Source organism: Alternaria arbusti, assembly GCF_024043155.1.
Source record: "Alternaria arbusti strain BMP 1465 chromosome Unknown scaffold_11, whole genome shotgun sequence".
NCBI lineage: Eukaryota > Fungi > Ascomycota > Dothideomycetes > Pleosporales > Pleosporaceae > Alternaria > Alternaria arbusti.
Genome location: NW_026249951.1, coordinates 744,842 through 762,893, shown reverse-complemented (window position 1 = coordinate 762,893; position 18,052 = coordinate 744,842). Strand labels below are relative to the sequence as shown.

Sequence of the window (18,052 nt, the reverse complement as noted above, 5' to 3'; positions counted from 1 at the left end):
GAGAGCGGGCATGACTGGATCGGACTGGGTACATGATGATGACGATAGCATTTGACCGGGCCTCTGAAGGCTTTTTGCGGCGTTTAGCGAGCGGGATACCTTTGGTAGGCCATAATACCCTTTGATGAATTGTGCATGTTGGGACGACCTGGAACATGGGCTGCAGTAGCATACGCGGGCTACTATACAACGAAACGTTTACCATATGATTCGACTCGTTGCTTCCTTTGCGAGTGACACTGCAGTGCTGGCAACGTGAGCTCTGCTAAGACCCGGATTGCCGAGCTTGACCCGCAGGCACGGCAGTCTTGCCCCGGTGAGCTGCAGTCATGATGTCCAAGGTGGGGAGCTCGAGCCGCGGGGCATGGCCGAACATGGCACCTGGCCTCGGAATCTGGCCGCGCCCCAAGCCTTGCAGAGTCGCTGCGAACGGCGACTCTCACCAGCCACATTCCGCTCGAGGTGCAGTCGGACGGGTGCGCGAATGGCAACGAGGTGCGCGAAACGTGTTGGCGGACGAAGGGTGGCTGGAGAGGCTGCAAGGGGACTAGTGCTGTGGCGCATGCGGGTCGATTTTAGAGGACAGATTTCTTGGGATGCGCCGAAGTCGAGACAAGAGCTGTTGCGCCGCCAGTACAGCCGTTGCTGCCGTGGACAATCGCAGAACCTTCCATCCTCTTCTCCTGTGACGCTGCTTGTGCCAGGAAACACGGTCCCTCCCTTGCCGCTCCCAGTACTAAGGCGGACGTTGTCCCAGTGCATCTCAACGTCATAGGCAAAGACCACACACTTCGCGAGCCGAACTATCTCTGCGACCACCACCACCGCGCCACGCGGACCATCCAACAGCGAGAGCACCGAGAGACGCAGACGCGGCACCGAGAGCAGTGGGCATGGAGAATGCGTACACCAAGACGCCTGCCGAGGCGCTGAGGCAGTTCCAGGTCGAGGAGCAACAGGGCCTCAGCGCCCAGCAGGTGCAGAGCGCACGGGAGAAGCATGGCAAGAACGGTATGTCAGCGTCGTCGCAGAGGCCGCCCACCACTAACACGCGGGACAGCGCTGCCAGAAGACCCGCCGACACCCATCTGGGAGCTCATCCTGGAGCAGTTCAAGGATCAGCTGGTCATCATCTTGCTAGGCTCGGCAGCAGTGTCGTTCGTACTTGCCCTCTTTGAAGAGGACGAAGGCTGGACGGCTTTCGTCGACCCGGCAGTCGTACGTACTAGACCAGACTCTGCCTGCACTGCGCTGACAGGCCCCATAGATTCTCACCATCCTCGTCCTCAACGCCGTCGTCGGAGTATCGCAGGAAACCAGCGCCGAAAAGGCCATTGCGGCTCTGCAAGAATACTCCGCCAACGAAGCCAAGGTCGTGCGCGATGGCCACGTCAAACGCGTCAAGGCCGACGAGCTGGTCCCTGGAGATGTCATCTCCGTTACAATCGGCGACAGGATACCCGCCGACTGCAGGATCTTGTCTATCCAGAGCAACAGCTTCAACATCGACCAGTCCATTTTGACCGGAGAGAGCGAGAGCGTGTCCAAGGACACCCGGGCCGTCAAAGATGAGAACGCCGTCAAGCAGGACCAAGTCAACATGCTCTTCTCGGGTACCACGGTCGTCACGGGCCATGCGACTGCGCTGGTCGTCCTGACAGGCGCCAACACCGCAATTGGAGACATCCATGAGAGCATCACGGCACAGATCTCGCAGCCCACACCCCTCAAGGAGAAGCTCAACGACTTCGGCGACCAGCTCGCAAAGGTCATCACGGCCATCTGCATCCTCGTCTGGCTCATCAACATCCGCAACTTCAACGACCCCTCGCATGGCAGCTTCACCAAGGGCGCCATTTACTACCTCAAGATTGCCGTCTCGCTCGGTGTCGCCGCCATCCCCGAGGGTCTGGCCGTCGTCATCACAACCTGCTTGGCCCTGGGCACGCGCAAGATGGCTGCAAGGAACGCCGTCGTGCGGAGCTTGCCTTCTGTCGAGACTCTCGGCAGCTGCAGCGTCATCTGCTCCGACAAGACTGGTACCCTCACCACCAACCAGATGAGTGTCAACAAGATGGTCTTCCTCAACGAACAAGGCAGCGGCCTTGAAGAGTTTGACGTCCAAGGTACTAGCTTTGCGCCCGAGGGCCAGATCTCACTTCGTGGCAATCCTCTCGAGAACCTCGCGGCGCAATCCGACACTGTCCGCCAGATCTGTGAAGTCACGGCGCTTTGCAACGATGCCGCCCTTGCCTACGACTCCAAGAATGGCACGTATAACCTCGTCGGTGAGCCTACTGAGGGTGCCCTTCGTGTCCTAGTAGAAAAGGTTGGCACTCCCGACATTGCCCACAATGCCACGCGCGCCAGCACCTCGCCTGAAGGACGCCTCGATTTCGCCACCAAGCACTACGAGAGCCAGTATTCCCGCCTAGCAACCTACGAATTCTCCCGCGACCGTAAGAGCATGTCTGTCCTTGTAAAGAAGGGCAACTCGCAGAAGCTCCTCGTAAAGGGCGCCCCCGAGTCAATTCTTGATCGTTGCACCAATGTCGTCGTTGGCAAGAACGGCAAGAAGATACCAATGAGCAAGCAACTGGCCAGTCTTATCAACAAGGAGATCGTCGAGTACGGCAATCGCGGTCTGCGTGTCATTGCTGTGGCGTCTGTTGAAGACGTTGAATCGAACCCGCTTCTGGCGAAGGCGAAGACCACCAAGGAGTACACTCAGCTAGAGCAGAAGATGACTCTCATCGGTCTCGTCGGCATGTTGGATCCTCCTCGTCCTGAAGTCCGCGCCTCCATCGCCAAGTGCCGCTCTGCTGGTATCCGCGTCGTGGTCATCACTGGGGACAACCAAAACACTGCCGAGTCCATCTGCCGTCAGATTGGCGTCTTCGGACCCAACGAGGATCTTACTGGCAAGTCTTTTACTGGTCGCCAATTCGATGATCTCTCCGAATCTGAAAAGATGGAAGCCGCTAAGCACGCAAGCCTCTTCTCCCGCACTGAGCCAACGCACAAGTCCAAACTCGTCGACCTCCTTCAGCAAGCCGGTGAGGTGGTCGCTATGACTGGTGACGGTGTGAACGATGCTCCCGCACTCAAGAAAGCTGACATTGGTGTTGCCATGGGCTCCGGAACCGACGTAGCCAAGCTCGCCGCTGATATGGTCCTTGTAGATGACAATTTCGCTACCATCGAAGGCGCCGTCGAAGAAGGCCGCTCTATCTACAACAACACTCAGCAGTTCATTCGCTACCTCATTTCGTCCAACATTGGAGAAGTCGTGTCGATCTTCCTGACTGCCGCTATGGGTATGCCTGAAGCTTTGATTCCTGTCCAACTCCTCTGGGTCAATCTCGTTACCGACGGTCTCCCCGCCACCGCTCTCTCCTTCAACCCTCCGGACCACGATGTGATGAAGCGCCAGCCCCGTAAGCGCGACGAGCCTCTCATCAGCGGCTGGTTGTTCTTCCGTTACATGGTTATTGGTACCTATGTCGGTGCCGCAACTGTCGGTGGCTATGCGTGGTGGTTCATGTTCAATAGCGACGGTCCTCAAATCTCGTTCTACCAGCTCCGCCACTTCCACCGCTGCTCTACCCAGTTCCCTGAGATCGGCTGCGAAATGTTTAGCAACTCGTCTGCCCAGGCTGCGTCAACCGTCAGCTTGAGCATCCTGGTCGTAATCGAGATGCTCAATGCCATGAACGCTTTGAGCAGCTCAGAGAGTCTGCTGACACTGCCGCTCTGGGAAAATATGATGCTCGTCTATGCCATCTGTTTGAGCATGGCCTTGCACTTTGCTCTCCTCTACATTCCGTTCTTGCAGGGACTCTTCAGTGTCATCCCGCTAGACGGCAACGAGTGGAAGGCGGTCATGGCCATCAGTGCGCCTATCATGTAAGTCATCCTCACAGTCTGTTAGAATCAACGAAAGAGCAAGGCTAACATGAAACCAGCATCATCGACGAAGGTCTCAAATTCCTCGAGCGCAAGTTCTTCATCCAAAAGGGCAACGAGAAGTTGGAGCTTGTCGAACAGCAAAACGGCCGGGCGAAGAAGGACTAGGTGTCTTCTTCCTCTTCTTCCTCTTCTTCTCCCTCTCACTCGCTGAGACGGGTCAGTGGACGGTCACATCTCCGCTCTGATCTGGTCAAGGAACGCGTAATATAGTCACCCTGCATATAGAAGCAAGAAATTGGGGAGTAGGTGTTTTAGGAGATAGCGAGGAAGGGATGTTTTGATACCTCTTGCATGAGACTAGGAGTTTTTGTTTCGTTCAGTGACGAGTGGTAGACGTAGATGCGAACAGTATGAATAGAGCAACAGTCACGCCACAGCGAAGCGAGTATACGTGCCTTGTATGTTTATTATGAGTATCGTACAAGAAAGACGTGCAATAGACAGGCATCATCGGTTCATGTCTGGACGACCGACAGTGCAGTCTTGCCGTGCTGAATATCTTCATCGGCTGGCGTATGAAAACCGTAAGTAACAGTCTGCAAAGCTCCTGCGAAGCCCAACTCTTACCCCAGGATTCCCCCAACGCGAAGACCTCATTAACTCTCCACTCGTCCTCCGACAATGCATGTTCCATATAGCTCACACCCACCAATCACCGACTCGATCCATCAACCTCACGCTTCTCCTTAGCGCCCATCATACTTTGCAGTCAGCCTCCTACCCTCCTTCTCCACCTCATCGACCTCGGGCTCCCAATCGACTGCCTTCTCGTGCACACCAAGGAACTCCCAGATACCCTGTCCCGCCTTGATCTTAGCCTGCTTACCCTTCTTGGCCGCCTTCTTCTCCGCAACCGTCTTACCCGTAGTCAAAAGGTGCATGTCAACCCTGAGCTTCAAGTATCCATTCCCTAGAAACATGATGTCTATGTTGTGTTTGCCGACAACTGTCTTGGCCTGGACAATGCGGAAAGATGCGTGAGGGGGAGCATGAAACGCGTGGGTGGCATACGGCGAGGAACGAGATGGAATACTGAGACTGGCACTATGGGCACCGGATGCGGCGCTCAGACCAATAATGGAGGAAACCCTGAGAGTGCGCTGGCCGAAACCGTGGTTGTCGATGTGGGTCTCGGTGTACATGGGGCAGTACAGCTTCCAGGATCCTTCAATCGCACCAAGAGGCATGGGGACACGGGTCAAGATACTGTAGCGGAAGAAGGTGGATGCAGTCTCGGCGCGCTTGATGTCGGCGTTGGCCTTTTCCACTTGCAATGCGTTTGTGACGACCACCTTGAGCGCGGCAGTGTTGGTGTCATCGGAGCGTTGCAGTTGTAGCAGCTGTTCGCTCTTGGAGGAGCAGCCTGTTAACTGGGGTAGGCAAGGAAGGGGACCTGCTTCTTTGCTGTCGTAGAGCCAGTCGTCATACTCTTCCATGTACTCGGCTTCCTCGGTGAAGTTGATGGTACGCTGGGAAGTGGTGAAGGTAGTAGTGAAAACGTCAAAGCTGGCTTCGGTGTGCTTCTCCACATGCTTCTTCTTCTTCTTCTTGTCGAAGGGAGAGAGCTCCTCGTCGGGCCGAGTGTATGGCTTGTTAGGGCGCAGATACATGTCCAGAACACTTTGGGTTGTGGAGGAAGAGGTGCTCGACGTGGTGCTGGTTGCTTCGCTGACAGCGCGACGACCTCGGGGGCGTGGTTTGGGGGCGTGGTTTAGGGGCTCTTTGAAGTTCATGAGGTTCGCAGAGGTGAAGCTCTCGATTTGGCTGTTAGTGAGTGGATTGACGGAGCCTTGGCTACCGACCACGTGCTTGTCGGCTTTGGCAAGTTTTGCGATAGTCATGAGAGGGATATCGGGAGACGATTCGTCGGCAGTAGGTGCTTCCTCGGTTTTCTTGCTTGTGGTCGCTGCTGACGACTGTGCCGGTGCAAGGCTGAAAGGAATCGCTGACACACGAGGAGTGGTTGCAGGAGTGCGGCTCATCTGCGAAAGAGGAGTCTCGGTGACAAGGACTTCAGACTGAGCGGAAGCGGCCTTGGTAGTCTTGGCCGATGACTTACTGACGCCGTCCTTCAGAGTATGGGGAGACTTCTGAGGAAGCGGAACCGGTGTCTTCTGAGGAAGCGGGACAGGTGTCTTTCGAGGAAGCGGGACGGCTGTCTTGTGAGGCAGCGGAACTGGAGTCTGCCTCGGACGAGAAGACAGAGCCGCTGCGACGGAGGGCGCTGGTACCGGGGTCTTGACGACGTCGGAACTCTTCTGCAAGGCAGAGGCAGCAGGCGCTTTCTCCAGTTTCTGCTTCTTAGCCTTGGTCTCGCCAGAGTTGACGACCTTCTTCGCCGTCTTGTTAGACTCAACAACATCCTTCTTGTCCGAAGCCTTTGGCCGTCCGGGCTTCTTCTTGGGTGACTCCGTAGGTACGGTAGCTGGCATAGCGACTGCGGCCTCGCTCTCTCGCTTGCGCTTCTTCGCAGCAGAAACTGGTGTGCCGTCGGATCCAACCTCCCTCTTCTTATACGGACCGCGTGGACCATATTTCCCATTCTTGAGAGGAGTCGCAGCAAGCTTGACAGTAGGTGTCGCATCGACTGGTGGAGTGTTTTGCTTCCCTTCTACCTTCTCGGGCTCCTTGGTAGCTTTAGCTTCTTTGGACAGCCTCTTCAGTCTCCTGGCTTCCTTCCTCTCGGCCTTCTCTTGCTTCTTCTTAGCTTTCTCTTCCTCGGCAACTTCATCCGTCGCACCATCGTTGGTTTTGATAGGTGCCGGCTCCTCGTCCTCTTTGAAGTCCATGCTGTTGTAAGACGGACGCTTCATTGAGGCGCCTTGACCAGTCAGGTGATGCTGCGGCATGCGGTAGAGACCGTTAGGCGGCATCGTTTCGATGGTTGTTGGTATGTGGCGGGTGGATTTTGTTCCAGAAATGTGTTTGTTGACGCGGTTTGCTGTTGTTGCCAGGTTGACTGGGCGCAAGCAAAACACGATCGAGCCCGCAAGAGCGCGCGACGACGTGTAACTTTTCTAAATCCAGTTAGAGCGTGCGCGCAGAAGAATGGCTGGGGGATGACTACCTTGGCCCCAACGTTGCGGAGTAAGAGCTTGAACAATGTAGCAAGGTGCGAGAGACGAGGTTGACAAAAGTATGGGGAGGAAGTCGCGAGGGAGAAAAGTCAACAAGCGATCTGCCTGGACTCAAGGTGAAGGTGAAGACGAGAGCATGCACTCACCTTCACGGTGAGTGTCGAAGGATCCCAATGTAGCCCATGCCAAGACAGAGAAGTCAACGACGTTTTCCAATCACGTGGCTCAGTAGGATCTACTAGATAAAGCGTTTGATGTGTGTCATGGTGGAGGTGCGGGAATCAACAAATCTGCACCACCACTATCAGATCCCGCGGCTGCATGCATTGCAGAACATACGATGTTTATTCGGATGATGGAAACACGGGTATAATATAGCTATGCGTATTATTTCTGCGGAAGCCTGTTCCCTTCATTGGGTAGCTTGACGTCAGCTACCACTTAGCCCTTCCCCTGGCGGTGACAGATCTGGATTTCACCACGCCTTGGGCGCTTGAATAGGATTTGGACGTTTGTTGATACGATTTAAATGTCGACAATAGTGGTGTTGGCAAAGGTGCGGTCGAGGCCGAAGCGTGAGGCACTGAATACATGGACATCGCTTGCCGGTCGTAAAGGGACCGTTGCAGCGGGACATCTCAGCGGCGATGATGGTTCATTCATGCGAGTCAACATGTTTCTTTGATACAGAGTTGGATGTATATCAGTGCCCCGTGTTCAGCCATCCCAAACGCACATGGTGTCTATAAACGTCTCCACTTCCTCAGCTATGACCGTTTCCAGATGCTCCCGTCTGATGCATTTCGTAGATTTTTACGTACTTCAGGTCATTGTATGAGGTATCGCGAATGAATCAAAACGCTACTGAGAGAGACCTCATCTTCCAGGCCTCATGGCTTCATGTTTGATGGGTAGAGCGTCTTCACGAAAGGCATGTAAGCGTTGACGAGTGACGCCATTAGACGTTCCAGAGTATGCAGAGCCGTTCGCTCGAGTAGTCTGTCTTCCTAACAACTGCCAATCGGGTACTCATGAGTAGACACGTGGGGAAAGAAAGAACAAGGCTGGTATGAGCATATGTCTGGTGGTGTTGACTTCACGGATGGTATGTAAATGGTGTTGTGGTTATAGTGAGCCTCTTTAGCATTCCACATAGCATCTCCGCAAGTATACGGTAAGCAGAAAAGGCTCAATCTATGGATGTTTGGGGCTGTGATCCAATTTGGTCGACTTTCGGATGCTGCCCTCGGTAAGCGAGATCATGGTTGAGCTCAACAATGGAATGATGACTCTGAACGCACTCCGTCGACGTGGAAATGATGATAAATCTGTAGCGAAGCATTCGTGAGCTCCTCGCTCTGGAACACAATCAGCATCTACAGGCTGACACTGAGTTACCCTATAACTATATCTTCTCTTCCTCTGAAACCAAAATGCACTAAGTGATTACAAATTACTCCCCGTCTCTCGCTAGACTGGCCTCGTGAGCACACGCGCCAGACGTTAAAGACCCGGCGTATGCGCAACATTCCTGATATCCTTGGTTTCAATGCGACCTATAGCTGGATACATATCATGCCGATCAATGTAACTATTCACGGTCTTGACATTCTCCAGTTCATCTTTGCTCCCCTCACTCTTGGCCGTGTCCACCTGCACCAGCGCGTTCTTGTCCATATCGTCGTCGAACTCAGCTAGCCCGCTTCTTGCTGGGAAACTAGTCACTTCGCCGCCATTCTCCTGGATGGGCGGGATACCCGCCATGTCTCCGTGATCTAGACTGAGCTTGCGGACGCGAGAGTCTAGATTTGAAGGCGGAGGCTGTGGTGTGCTGTCGCTGGGGATTGCGCTAAGGGACTTGGAGCGCACGGCTTGGAGGGTGTTGGAGTCTTCCGAGGCGCGATTTGGTGCCTCGCCTGCTGAGAGGGAGCGCTGAGGGTCAACGGTCGGAGTATGTGGAACGCTGTTCGAGCGCTGCTTGTCGTGTGCGGTTTTGCTGCTCTTGGACCACGACTTGAATTTGAAAGCCGAGAGCCAACCCGGGCGCTTTTCCTTGCCAGCGTTTGGATTCAGGGCACGTTCGGCAGCCAGCTGGATGTGGGATTTTGCTTCTGGCTTTGAGGGCTTGAGTCCGGCGACGTGGGCTGGCGAAGGAGCCGGAATGGAGCGGACATCGTAGTCTGACTTGCGGCGCGCGCCTGCTGCATCCACATTGGATTCTGAAAGACCCAGTACAGCACGGTTTCGAGCGAGATTGGATTCCTTGACTTCTTCGGTGATGTACGACATGGCTTTGTCGATGACATCGATGTACTCTGGATAATCGACGACGCAGGCTTCCCGGATCAGACGCAGCTTCTCCCAGTCTTGCCGCACTGCTGGTCCTGTGAGGTCAGGGTGCCAGCCCATGCTCTTGAGATCGGATCGGATTCCCCGGTCAACCTGCTCCTTGACGCCCATGAGATCAATGAGCGCATCGACTTCGGTGCGGACAACCTTGACGTACTCGCTGAAGCGCGTGGTGTCCTTGACGGTCCAATGCGAGGTGGTCATGCTCAGGTTGCGCTTTAGAGTCGCCCGCGCGCCCGTCTGTGCGAGGAGATCCTTGAGGAGGGCAAACTTCTCGCGGAAGCCTTCTAGTCGGTTGGTGTCGAGTGCTGGGTATTCCAGGCGCGAGAACGTCTTTGGACTCTTCAGGCCGTATACGTTCATCAGTTCATCGCGCGACATAGTGCTAGGGCGGCCGGCGATCTCATGCAGGGCCCTGCGCACCTTTGCATTGATAACCTCGTCGTCAAGCCTCGGGTCTCGGACGCCAAAGTTGACTGGCAGATGCGGATCCGGGTTCGTGATGCCCGGATGGCTGGGGATCATGTGTCGAGCAATCGTCGCGGGCGGCGCAGAGATGCCCACGGCATCGCCAAAGATCAGCAACCTGCCCTGCTGAAGGCCGAGCTTGGCAAGCGCAACCTTCTGCGCATGGTCGTGGTCCTTGGAAGGATGGATGAGGTTGAAAGCTTCAACACAAGTGCTGAACTGGGTCGCGAGAGAGAAGACGTCGGTGAGGACCTGCGCCTTGGTCTTGGCTCCGACAGGCTCGGTTGATTCGACAAAGTCGGTGGTACTCTTGGTCGTCATGTCGGCGGGGCTCGTCGCGGCTTCAGCTCGAGAGATGTCGATGGCAGAGCACAGAAGCGCGCGCGCCAGCTGGAGGAAAATCAGGATACATCACGGATCCGGTCAAGTCGATATTCACTGCATGTGCGCATGACGTCTGGGGGAGAGACCAATATCCAGCTGTGGCGCAGAGGAAGCGGGGCACCGATCGGCAAGCCTCTGTCCTGTCTTGGCTTTCGCTGCACGCTCTTCATTTGCGAACACGCCCGTTGTCCGCAACCAAGCATTGCAACAGTCCATGCCACGCCTTTGCCTGCTGCACTCTTGTGTCTTCGACGCCACACGTTGCCAGGGCTAGATAAATGCCGCACTGCTCGGCCTCTCTTTGTTGGGAGTCAACGTGCGACCGCAGATTCGGCTGCCAAATTTTCACTCTTCTGCTGCGGCTCGCGATCTAGATCGTGCAGCCATCTTCGGTGCTTATCTGGTTCTCTGCGGCAACACGACGCGGAAACTGTTGCTTGCTGGCGCGCGAAGTGTCTGGGATCTAGTGTGCGTTGCATTGCATCTGCTATCTAGCTCTCTAGGTTTCTGGGAGGGCTAGGAAGACGTCGTAACACTACCGAAGCTGTTGGCGGTCTGCGCGACATCGCCCAAGGCCGCGCGGGCTGTCCAGTCGTACCTGACCTCATCCTCCTTTGTCGCCCCGACGGTAGGAAATCATCGCGACGCTCGGCAGCCATCTGCACCACCGTGTGCGCGGAAGACGCATGGAAACCAGCATCCGCGCCATGTTTCGTCAAGAGGCCATGTGAGTAGACCGGCTGTCAGTAGGCAAGCGGTTGCTGAATTGGCCATTGAAAATCGCGCGTCGCTTTCGCTAGCGGCCGTCTAGTATAGGACCGAAAACACACACACTAAGTTGTCTCCATTGGGAGAGCTGACGATCAGGCTGCGCACATCGGCGAAAACGCTCAGCCTGTCTGTTTGACGGCATTTGCAGTATCTGATGAAGAGCCAGCTCTAACACGGCCGCGCTGGGCGCGAACAAGTAGCGTGGTCATCTCAAACATGGTAGAATGGGCTCTTCCCCCCCGGCTTCTCTTCATTGACGCTCACCGCCGTATTCGTATCGCCGTCTTGGTCGCACGACCTTGTGTCCGTCTCTTGCTTTTGTAGCTCGTTGCGCTCAATACTGAACTCGTTCGTGACAAATATACCACTGCCCCGGCGATCAAGCTCGCCCAGCCTACTCGCTGGCAGTGCATCATCTTCGCTTTCTCGCTCAGAGGCACTTTTGCCAGACACGTTGCTCTTGTTGCCGGTTCCAGCCGGCCCATGGTTGCTCTTCCAGCCCATGGGATACGATTGACGCTTCGTAGTGTTCTTGGTGCCTATGCCCGAGCCGAAAAGTGGCCCGAAAAAGCGAACGAATGGAGCGCGCAGCATAGGAAGGCAAGCACACACGATACCCGCATTTGCTTCTATCACCGACCATATTGTCGCGGGTACGGGACCCCAGGTTGGATCGGGGTTGTTTGCGGATCGTGCGATTGTGGTGGCACGATATATAGACGCGAAAGTGACACTAGCAAGTTAGCAATGGGCCTTTGACGGAACTCTCAGACACATACAAGCCTCCAGTGCCAAACACAAGCGCCACGCCCAACTTCTCAGCCCGTCCCATAGAAAGACTCAATATCTGCCGAAAAGGCATCGCAAGCAGCATAAAGTCGGTCGTGATTTGAACCGTCGCATAGGAGATCCACCAGGGTTCATTCTTAAAACACCGGGCACCGGGTATAGTCCTGTCCCAGAAGGCCGCGATTGGTGTGCATTGGAACACGGTCGCGATAGTGAATGCGAAGCCGGTGATGATGATCCAAGCGTCTACATCAAAGTCAGCCGATGAACTGGTGTCATGTCAGAGCACTTACTCATGATGTGACAAGCAATACGGAACGACTTGGTGGTTATGGCGAAGATTCGGTAGTAAAGACAAACTACAGAGATCTTGTTGAACATCAGAACGACTTTGTAGACGACTGCAACGGTCAGTAAGCTTCGTAGTGACGCTTTGCACCATCTCCACTAAATGTCCTTTCGTAGCCATTCAGGCCGGGCTCCTAGAGCACTCCATGCTGTCCAGAAGGATTGTACGGTCGTTGAGAATCTACTTACTGTTTGCTCCGTAGAACCATTGGCGAGCGATGATGCGGGAATCGGCGGGTAAGGATTTCCATGGTCTTCCGTATCCATAGACTACCGCTGTTCGAATTTAACGAGTGTCCCTCGAGGTGATGCGAGTCCACTAACCTTGACACTCTGTTACAGAGAGCACGACCGATGATATCAAGGCAGCGACGATCATGTAGTCGTCCATTCCCAGACCACTTCGCTTGGTCAATCGCTGTGCAAGGCGTCCGGCGACAAAGAGACCCGCGACGATGACGGCTAAGACGCTGGTGAGCCAGAGGCCCCATCCACGCTCAACTGAGCCTTGAGTTCCAAGGCCGACGTTGGGAGCCATGTCGCATGAGGGTACACTCAAGTTTTGGAGAGCAAGTCCTGTGGATGACCCACGAACAGCGGGAGCCTACAGTATAATCATTAATGGGCCTCGTGCAGCATGGGACTTTCCAGGTACCCGGCCCTGAAGATACGGCGATGCAGGGTATAGGGTGTGCAGCGGCTGATGACCCTTCCGTGGGGGCATCACGGGAATGCTTTGACGGCGAATTTCTCTGCATTCGTATCCGACGCGATTGGATCTGGTATCCCAATCTTCGGGGACCACACATGTCGATCTCTACAATGCCGTGCGCGCTCAGGGTTTTCCCTGCTACGGTCCAGGCGTTTGCCGTGAATGCCAGGGCTGACTGCCAATCGGCTCGGTGCAGTGTACTGAACAGGTATGGGTGGGTGACATCAGATGGCGATCAGCGGTGCCCGGAATTGTGCCGGATGTACTCAAATCGCACTCATCGCCTACGCCCGTCAGGTTTGGGTCTTGAGTTGTATCGAAAAAGCAAAGGCTTGAGCGGAATGAACAGCATCAATGTCCCAAGTGTTCGGGGTCGTATGTCACGATGATGGAGAGGTCCGCCAGATCGAAAGGTTCCGGGCGACTGGGAGACGGGTAGCGCATTGGGACTAGTGTTGTCCTTGCTAGGGCTGCAGCCGAGATGAAGCCTCGTGCGTACCCGTCCTGTCTGACAACGTCGAAGCTTTTGACGCCGGCGTAAGACCGCGCGCACTCGGCATGAGTCCTTCGCAACACTGCCATCTGCCTCGGGACTTTGTCTGGTCGGAGCTTTGTCTGGTTGCAGCCCTGTTTGTCCCATCGACGACGGCTGGCAACGCAGGAACGTGGAGCTAACAGCTTGCCCACCGAGCCGTGATTTACATCTCGCTCCAATAAAGTCAGCTGGTCGCCCTCCAGCTGTTTGAAGTTATTCCGTCGAGCGCATGGTAGTTGCTGTTTCGAGTTGAAATTATGCAACACCTCCTCCTTACCGCTGCAGCTGTAGCTTCGCTATTCGGTTCGGCCGTCGCAGCGCCGAAGAATGGCTCCAACATCGAGACGTCGAGCGGTACCTTGATCGGTCACCCATCGTCTAACAAGACACGTGTGACTGAATTCTTGGGCATTCGATATGCAGAAGCGCCAGTCGGCGAACTGAGATTTGCTGCGCCGAAGAAGTTCGACGCGCCCAAAGGAACCGTTTTCGAGGCATCCGAGTGGGTCAGTAATCACGACATCACTGGGTATTGCTCAATCACTGACAGACTGTAGTCTCCGTATGTTGAGAGTTCGAACATGTAGGATACGTCTAATGACTTTACAGTGACTGCCCTGCTGTTAAGCCGCCAGTATCAGCTTTCCCCAACTTCACACAGCCATCCGGCTTGCGTGTGTGGAAGAACTTCGCAGCTCAGAACAACAATTCGGTGTCCGAGGACTGCTTGAAGCTCAATGTCTGGACGGCGAGTGCTGGTGATGCCGATGCAAAGAAACCAGTGCTGGTGTTTCTTCACGGAGGACGTACGTGGTCCCTTCGGCTGTCATGGATGACTTCTAACAGCCACGCTAGGTTTCCAGATCCCCGGCCCTCACTCTCCCTTCTACAACGGGCAGTATCTGGCCGACGCTGAGGATGTCGTTGTTGTGACATTCAAGTAAGACACCCGCTGTGGTCGACCCTACACCTACTGACTGGGTCAGTTACCGATTGGGCATCTTCGGCTTCGCTGGTGCTCCTGGTGTTGAGAAGAACGCGGCCCTGCGCGACCACCGTAGCGCTGTCGAATGGGTGCGCGATAATATCGCTGGCTTTGGAGGCGACCCTTCGCGCATCGTCATCTTTGGACAAAGTGCAGGTGGCGCCGCTGTCGACTACTGGGCATACGCCTGGAAGAACGACCCAATTGTGTCGGGTCTCATCCCCATGTCTGGAACCTCACTGAGCTTCGTTCCCAACACAGTCGAGTACTCGCAGTCTATCTGGTACAATGTGTCCCAGACCATCGGTTGTGGGGGTGCTGCCAATGACTCTGCCGATGTCGTATCTTGCGTACGTTCTGCAAACATGTCTGCTCTTCTGGCTGCCTCGGCAAAGGTTCCTGGTCTTCCCAGCGTCGGTCTGACTCAAGCGACCTTCCATCCAACCGTCGACAACATGACGGTTTTTGCGGATTATCAGCAACTCTCAGCGGACGGTTCCTTCGCCAAGATTCCGCTTTTGGTCGGCAATGCGGACCACGAAGACGGCTGGTATCGCATTTCAGGGTGGGCGGCCAAGCTGAACTTTACCAACGCGCAATGGGATCTGTTCACCCAGCGTGGCTTCACATGCCCATCCTCCTTGTCCGCTGCATACAGGGCGCAGTACGACGTACCGACCTGGCGATACAGATACCACGGAGATTGGGACAACCTTCGCCTCTACAACGGCAGCGCAGGCCTCGGGCCTCGAGGAAGCGCGGCCTACCACGGCTCTGACCTAGGCCTGGTCTTCGGTACCGCTCAAGACATCTCTGGCCTGCCCAATTCTCCTGCTGAGAACCAGTATATGAAGCATGTCCAGGGCGCCTGGGCTGCGTTTGCCCGTGATTCGCAGGAGGGGTTGACCAAGTACGGATGGCCGATGTATAACTCGGGTAAGCACTGGGAACACCCGAACGCCTGTTTCTACGCTAACACGTGCAAAGGCAATGCTACACTCGTCGAGCTGGCTTATAACAACGACCCTATGCCCAAGTTTGTCAATCCGACAATCTATGACGCATCTTGCCCCGCGAAAAACGATCCGCTGCCTGGACGAGGTGCTTTTTAAAGAAAGATGGTTACATTTGTATCAAGTAGACACCCTTCTAGCATGTTATTCAGCAACACCTTTGTGACGTTTGTCATCGCTTTGTTCTAACTATCGTCGTCTGCGTTCATGCGATTCGCATCGCTGCATCCTCTCGTAATTGGTCGCATAAGATCACAAATCCAAATCTTGGATGACTCGCCGTTGAACCCGGCGTTGAGTCTGTGTCAGAAGAGGTTGTGTTCCCGGCACTTGGGTCCCCAGGACCTGCCTCGTCCGGATGGCGTTAACGTTTATGGTTACGGCCCGATGCGCTGACGCCAACCAACGAACTTTGTCGTGAGCCAGGACTGCGCCAACCGACTGTTTGTAAGAACGCCGACGAAGGACAACCCACCGCAACGGTTATATCAGATCGATATCCCGGTCATTCGATTGGACTGCCGAAGTGATTGTGACAGCGGCTGCATCTGCGATGGTAGGAGCACGTGGATGTAGCGCACCTAGCTGCACCGGAGACATCCCCCCGAATGAATTCATCGCGTATCGCGACCTGATCACGACTTCTGCATTGACGCGATGTAGCCAGGTTTGCCGTTCGATAGTTCCGTCGAGTAGGCTTGGGGCTCGTCGGCTGCGCGCATGCAACCGCCGTTCTTCAAGAGCCAGAACGCAGACGAACTCTTCTGACCCGCCTCCTCCACTTGGATAGCTGCTTGACTCGCAATTCCATCGCACTAATTTGAGACTGTAGCAGCGGACGCCTGAGCAGATCGAGATCCTATACGACGACCCGTGTCACAAGATGTCCAGTCACGTTGATATCATCACGAAAGGCGAACAGACTGCAGAGACGGGAGACAACAAGGATAATCCCCCGTCTTGGCAATATATACATGTCCCAATAAGGCGCTGGGATGTCAGAGTACAGGTACCGAGACTAGAATGCCATGCCGCGTCCATGCTAACCCACCACAGCAAAGTTAGTGCGGGACCCTTGCGATTGCGGCGTGATGTGTGCATAGAACACGGGCTGGCACCCCGCGCCTTGGGTCTATACTTCTAGGACGACTACTCTGATAGTTGTGCGGTACTAAAACCAACGACTTTCCGGCTGGAAGGTAGTCTGCCCTGCATTTGAACAGTACGCGAAACGGACCGTCTTTACAACCGCGAGGATGAGTTCACTGGGTGCCTGGCAGTTCACGCCACTCATGACCGAGTTTCCTACCAATGTGTTGCCCAACCTAGGGTTTTGGAGTGCGAAGAACGGATCTTGGGAATACCAGATTCAGCTGGCATGGCCGCTGAACTGGACCTCACAGGAGGAGACGTCGACTGTGGAGACAATGTAAGGACACAGGCAGCGGCAGCGGCACCACGGGGTTTCGGACTGACACGGCTACTAGGTATGTCCTGGACGGCAATGCTCTGGGTATGACTGCCACAGAAGCCTTCCGCCGCCGCCGTCCCGTCGAGTTCAACATGCCCGACTGCATTGTCGTCAGCATAGGCTACCCGGAGACCATCGAAGATTCACCATACAGCACGCAGCGGAGCTACGACTTCCAGCCTCCAGTCTGCGATGGCTGCCCCTTACCTGCGGTGCCTGGCGTGCAGTCCAATGCGGATGAGTTCATCGAGTTCATCGACAACGCTCTCCGGCCATGGGTTCAGGAGACGGCTTTCCCGAAAGCTGAGTTTGACCGCGACGCACTCTACGGCCACTCCTTTGGCGGACTCTTCGTCCTGTATGCGCTCACGGTACGGCCTGATCTCTTCGATACGTTCCTCAGCGCTTCTCCGGCCCTCTTCTTCAACGACGACTACGTCTTCAACAACACGGACTTCCTCGCACCGCTGGTGTCGCCTTCGGCCAGCGACACGGCCAACGCGACCAAGCCTGCTTTCCAGATAAGCTATGGCGCGCTCGAACAGAAGCTGGTGAAGCGGCGGACGGAGACGGACGCGGAGTTTGCGTTCAGGCAGAGCATCCTCGTGCCGCAGCGCATGACGGATCTGAGCCAGAAGCTGTACAGCAGGCTGGAGGGCAGCCCGGCGTTGAGGGATGTCAGCATCCACGAGTACCCGTCCAGTGACCACGCGGCAGTAGGCGCGGCAGCTCTGGCGGACGGCATCGACTACTTCCTGGACTGGTGAGTGCGAGGTTGTGGGAGAGGAAGGGGATGTCAACGTGTCCATGTACCTAAGTTCCGCGTTACCCGGGCGCAACGGGGCAGTAGCTTGACGAATGGATCCGGACTACCTGCCGCTTTGGCAGTATAGCGCAGTGCTTGACCGCCTTGTTCGAACACCTGGGGGAGGCGGCGGCGGGCGTCACTGAGTGGTGGAACGGCGCAGATTACACGACAGGTGTCTTGCCCACCGCACCCACCGCGGTGCGCATGGGGTGCGATAAGTGATGGCGTCGGCGGGCGGCATTGGCTGCCAGGGCGGGGCGGTGGGTCCGGCCGCCAGCAGGAGGCTCAACGGACGGGTTTGATCAGCGCGGGCTACAGAAAAGATTTCGCCTAGGGAACCCCGGCGCTACGTCATCTTGAGGGAGACGAAGGG

The 18,052-nt window shown here is 55.6% G+C and overlaps 6 protein-coding genes across 6 annotated transcripts; 3 read left to right on the top strand and 3 right to left on the bottom strand.

Moving 5' to 3' along the window:
- Positions 1 to 893: 893 nt before the first annotated feature.
- On the top strand, positions 894 to 4,074 carry J4E86_007886 (uncharacterized protein; the record flags this gene model as incomplete). The annotated part of the gene is made up of 4 exons (XM_051448401.1): positions 894 to 1,011; positions 1,061 to 1,218; positions 1,268 to 3,906; positions 3,966 to 4,074. The coding sequence occupies 4 exons, from the start codon at positions 894 to 896 to the stop codon at positions 4,072 to 4,074; spliced, it is 3,024 nt and encodes a 1,007-aa protein (XP_051300668.1).
- Positions 4,075 to 4,655: 581 nt separating this feature from the next.
- J4E86_007885 (uncharacterized protein) lies at positions 4,656 to 6,842 on the bottom strand (the record flags this gene model as incomplete). Its single annotated transcript, XM_051448400.1, has 2 exons — positions 4,656 to 5,332; positions 5,363 to 6,842. The coding sequence occupies 2 exons, from the start codon at positions 6,840 to 6,842 to the stop codon at positions 4,656 to 4,658; spliced, it is 2,157 nt and encodes a 718-aa protein (XP_051300667.1).
- A 1,707-nt stretch (positions 6,843 to 8,549) lies between these two features.
- J4E86_007884 (uncharacterized protein) lies at positions 8,550 to 10,184 on the bottom strand (the record flags this gene model as incomplete). Its single annotated transcript, XM_051448399.1, has 1 exon — positions 8,550 to 10,184. The coding sequence occupies one exon, from the start codon at positions 10,182 to 10,184 to the stop codon at positions 8,550 to 8,552; it is 1,635 nt and encodes a 544-aa protein (XP_051300666.1).
- Positions 10,185 to 12,336: 2,152 nt separating this feature from the next.
- On the bottom strand, positions 12,337 to 12,693 carry J4E86_007883 (uncharacterized protein; the record flags this gene model as incomplete). Its single annotated transcript, XM_051448398.1, has 2 exons — positions 12,337 to 12,431; positions 12,480 to 12,693. The coding sequence occupies 2 exons, from the start codon at positions 12,691 to 12,693 to the stop codon at positions 12,337 to 12,339; spliced, it is 309 nt and encodes a 102-aa protein (XP_051300665.1).
- Positions 12,694 to 13,659: 966 nt separating this feature from the next.
- Positions 13,660 to 15,499, top strand: J4E86_007882 (uncharacterized protein; the record flags this gene model as incomplete). The annotated part of the gene is made up of 4 exons (XM_051448397.1): positions 13,660 to 13,904; positions 14,012 to 14,208; positions 14,258 to 14,342; positions 14,389 to 15,499. 4 exons carry the CDS (start codon positions 13,660 to 13,662, stop codon positions 15,497 to 15,499), a joined length of 1,638 nt encoding a protein of 545 aa, XP_051300664.1.
- Positions 15,500 to 16,692: 1,193 nt separating this feature from the next.
- On the top strand, positions 16,693 to 17,638 carry J4E86_007881 (uncharacterized protein; the record flags this gene model as incomplete). The annotated part of the gene is made up of 2 exons (XM_051448396.1): positions 16,693 to 16,829; positions 16,888 to 17,638. The coding sequence occupies 2 exons, from the start codon at positions 16,693 to 16,695 to the stop codon at positions 17,636 to 17,638; spliced, it is 888 nt and encodes a 295-aa protein (XP_051300663.1).
- Positions 17,639 to 18,052: the final 414 nt, after the last annotated feature.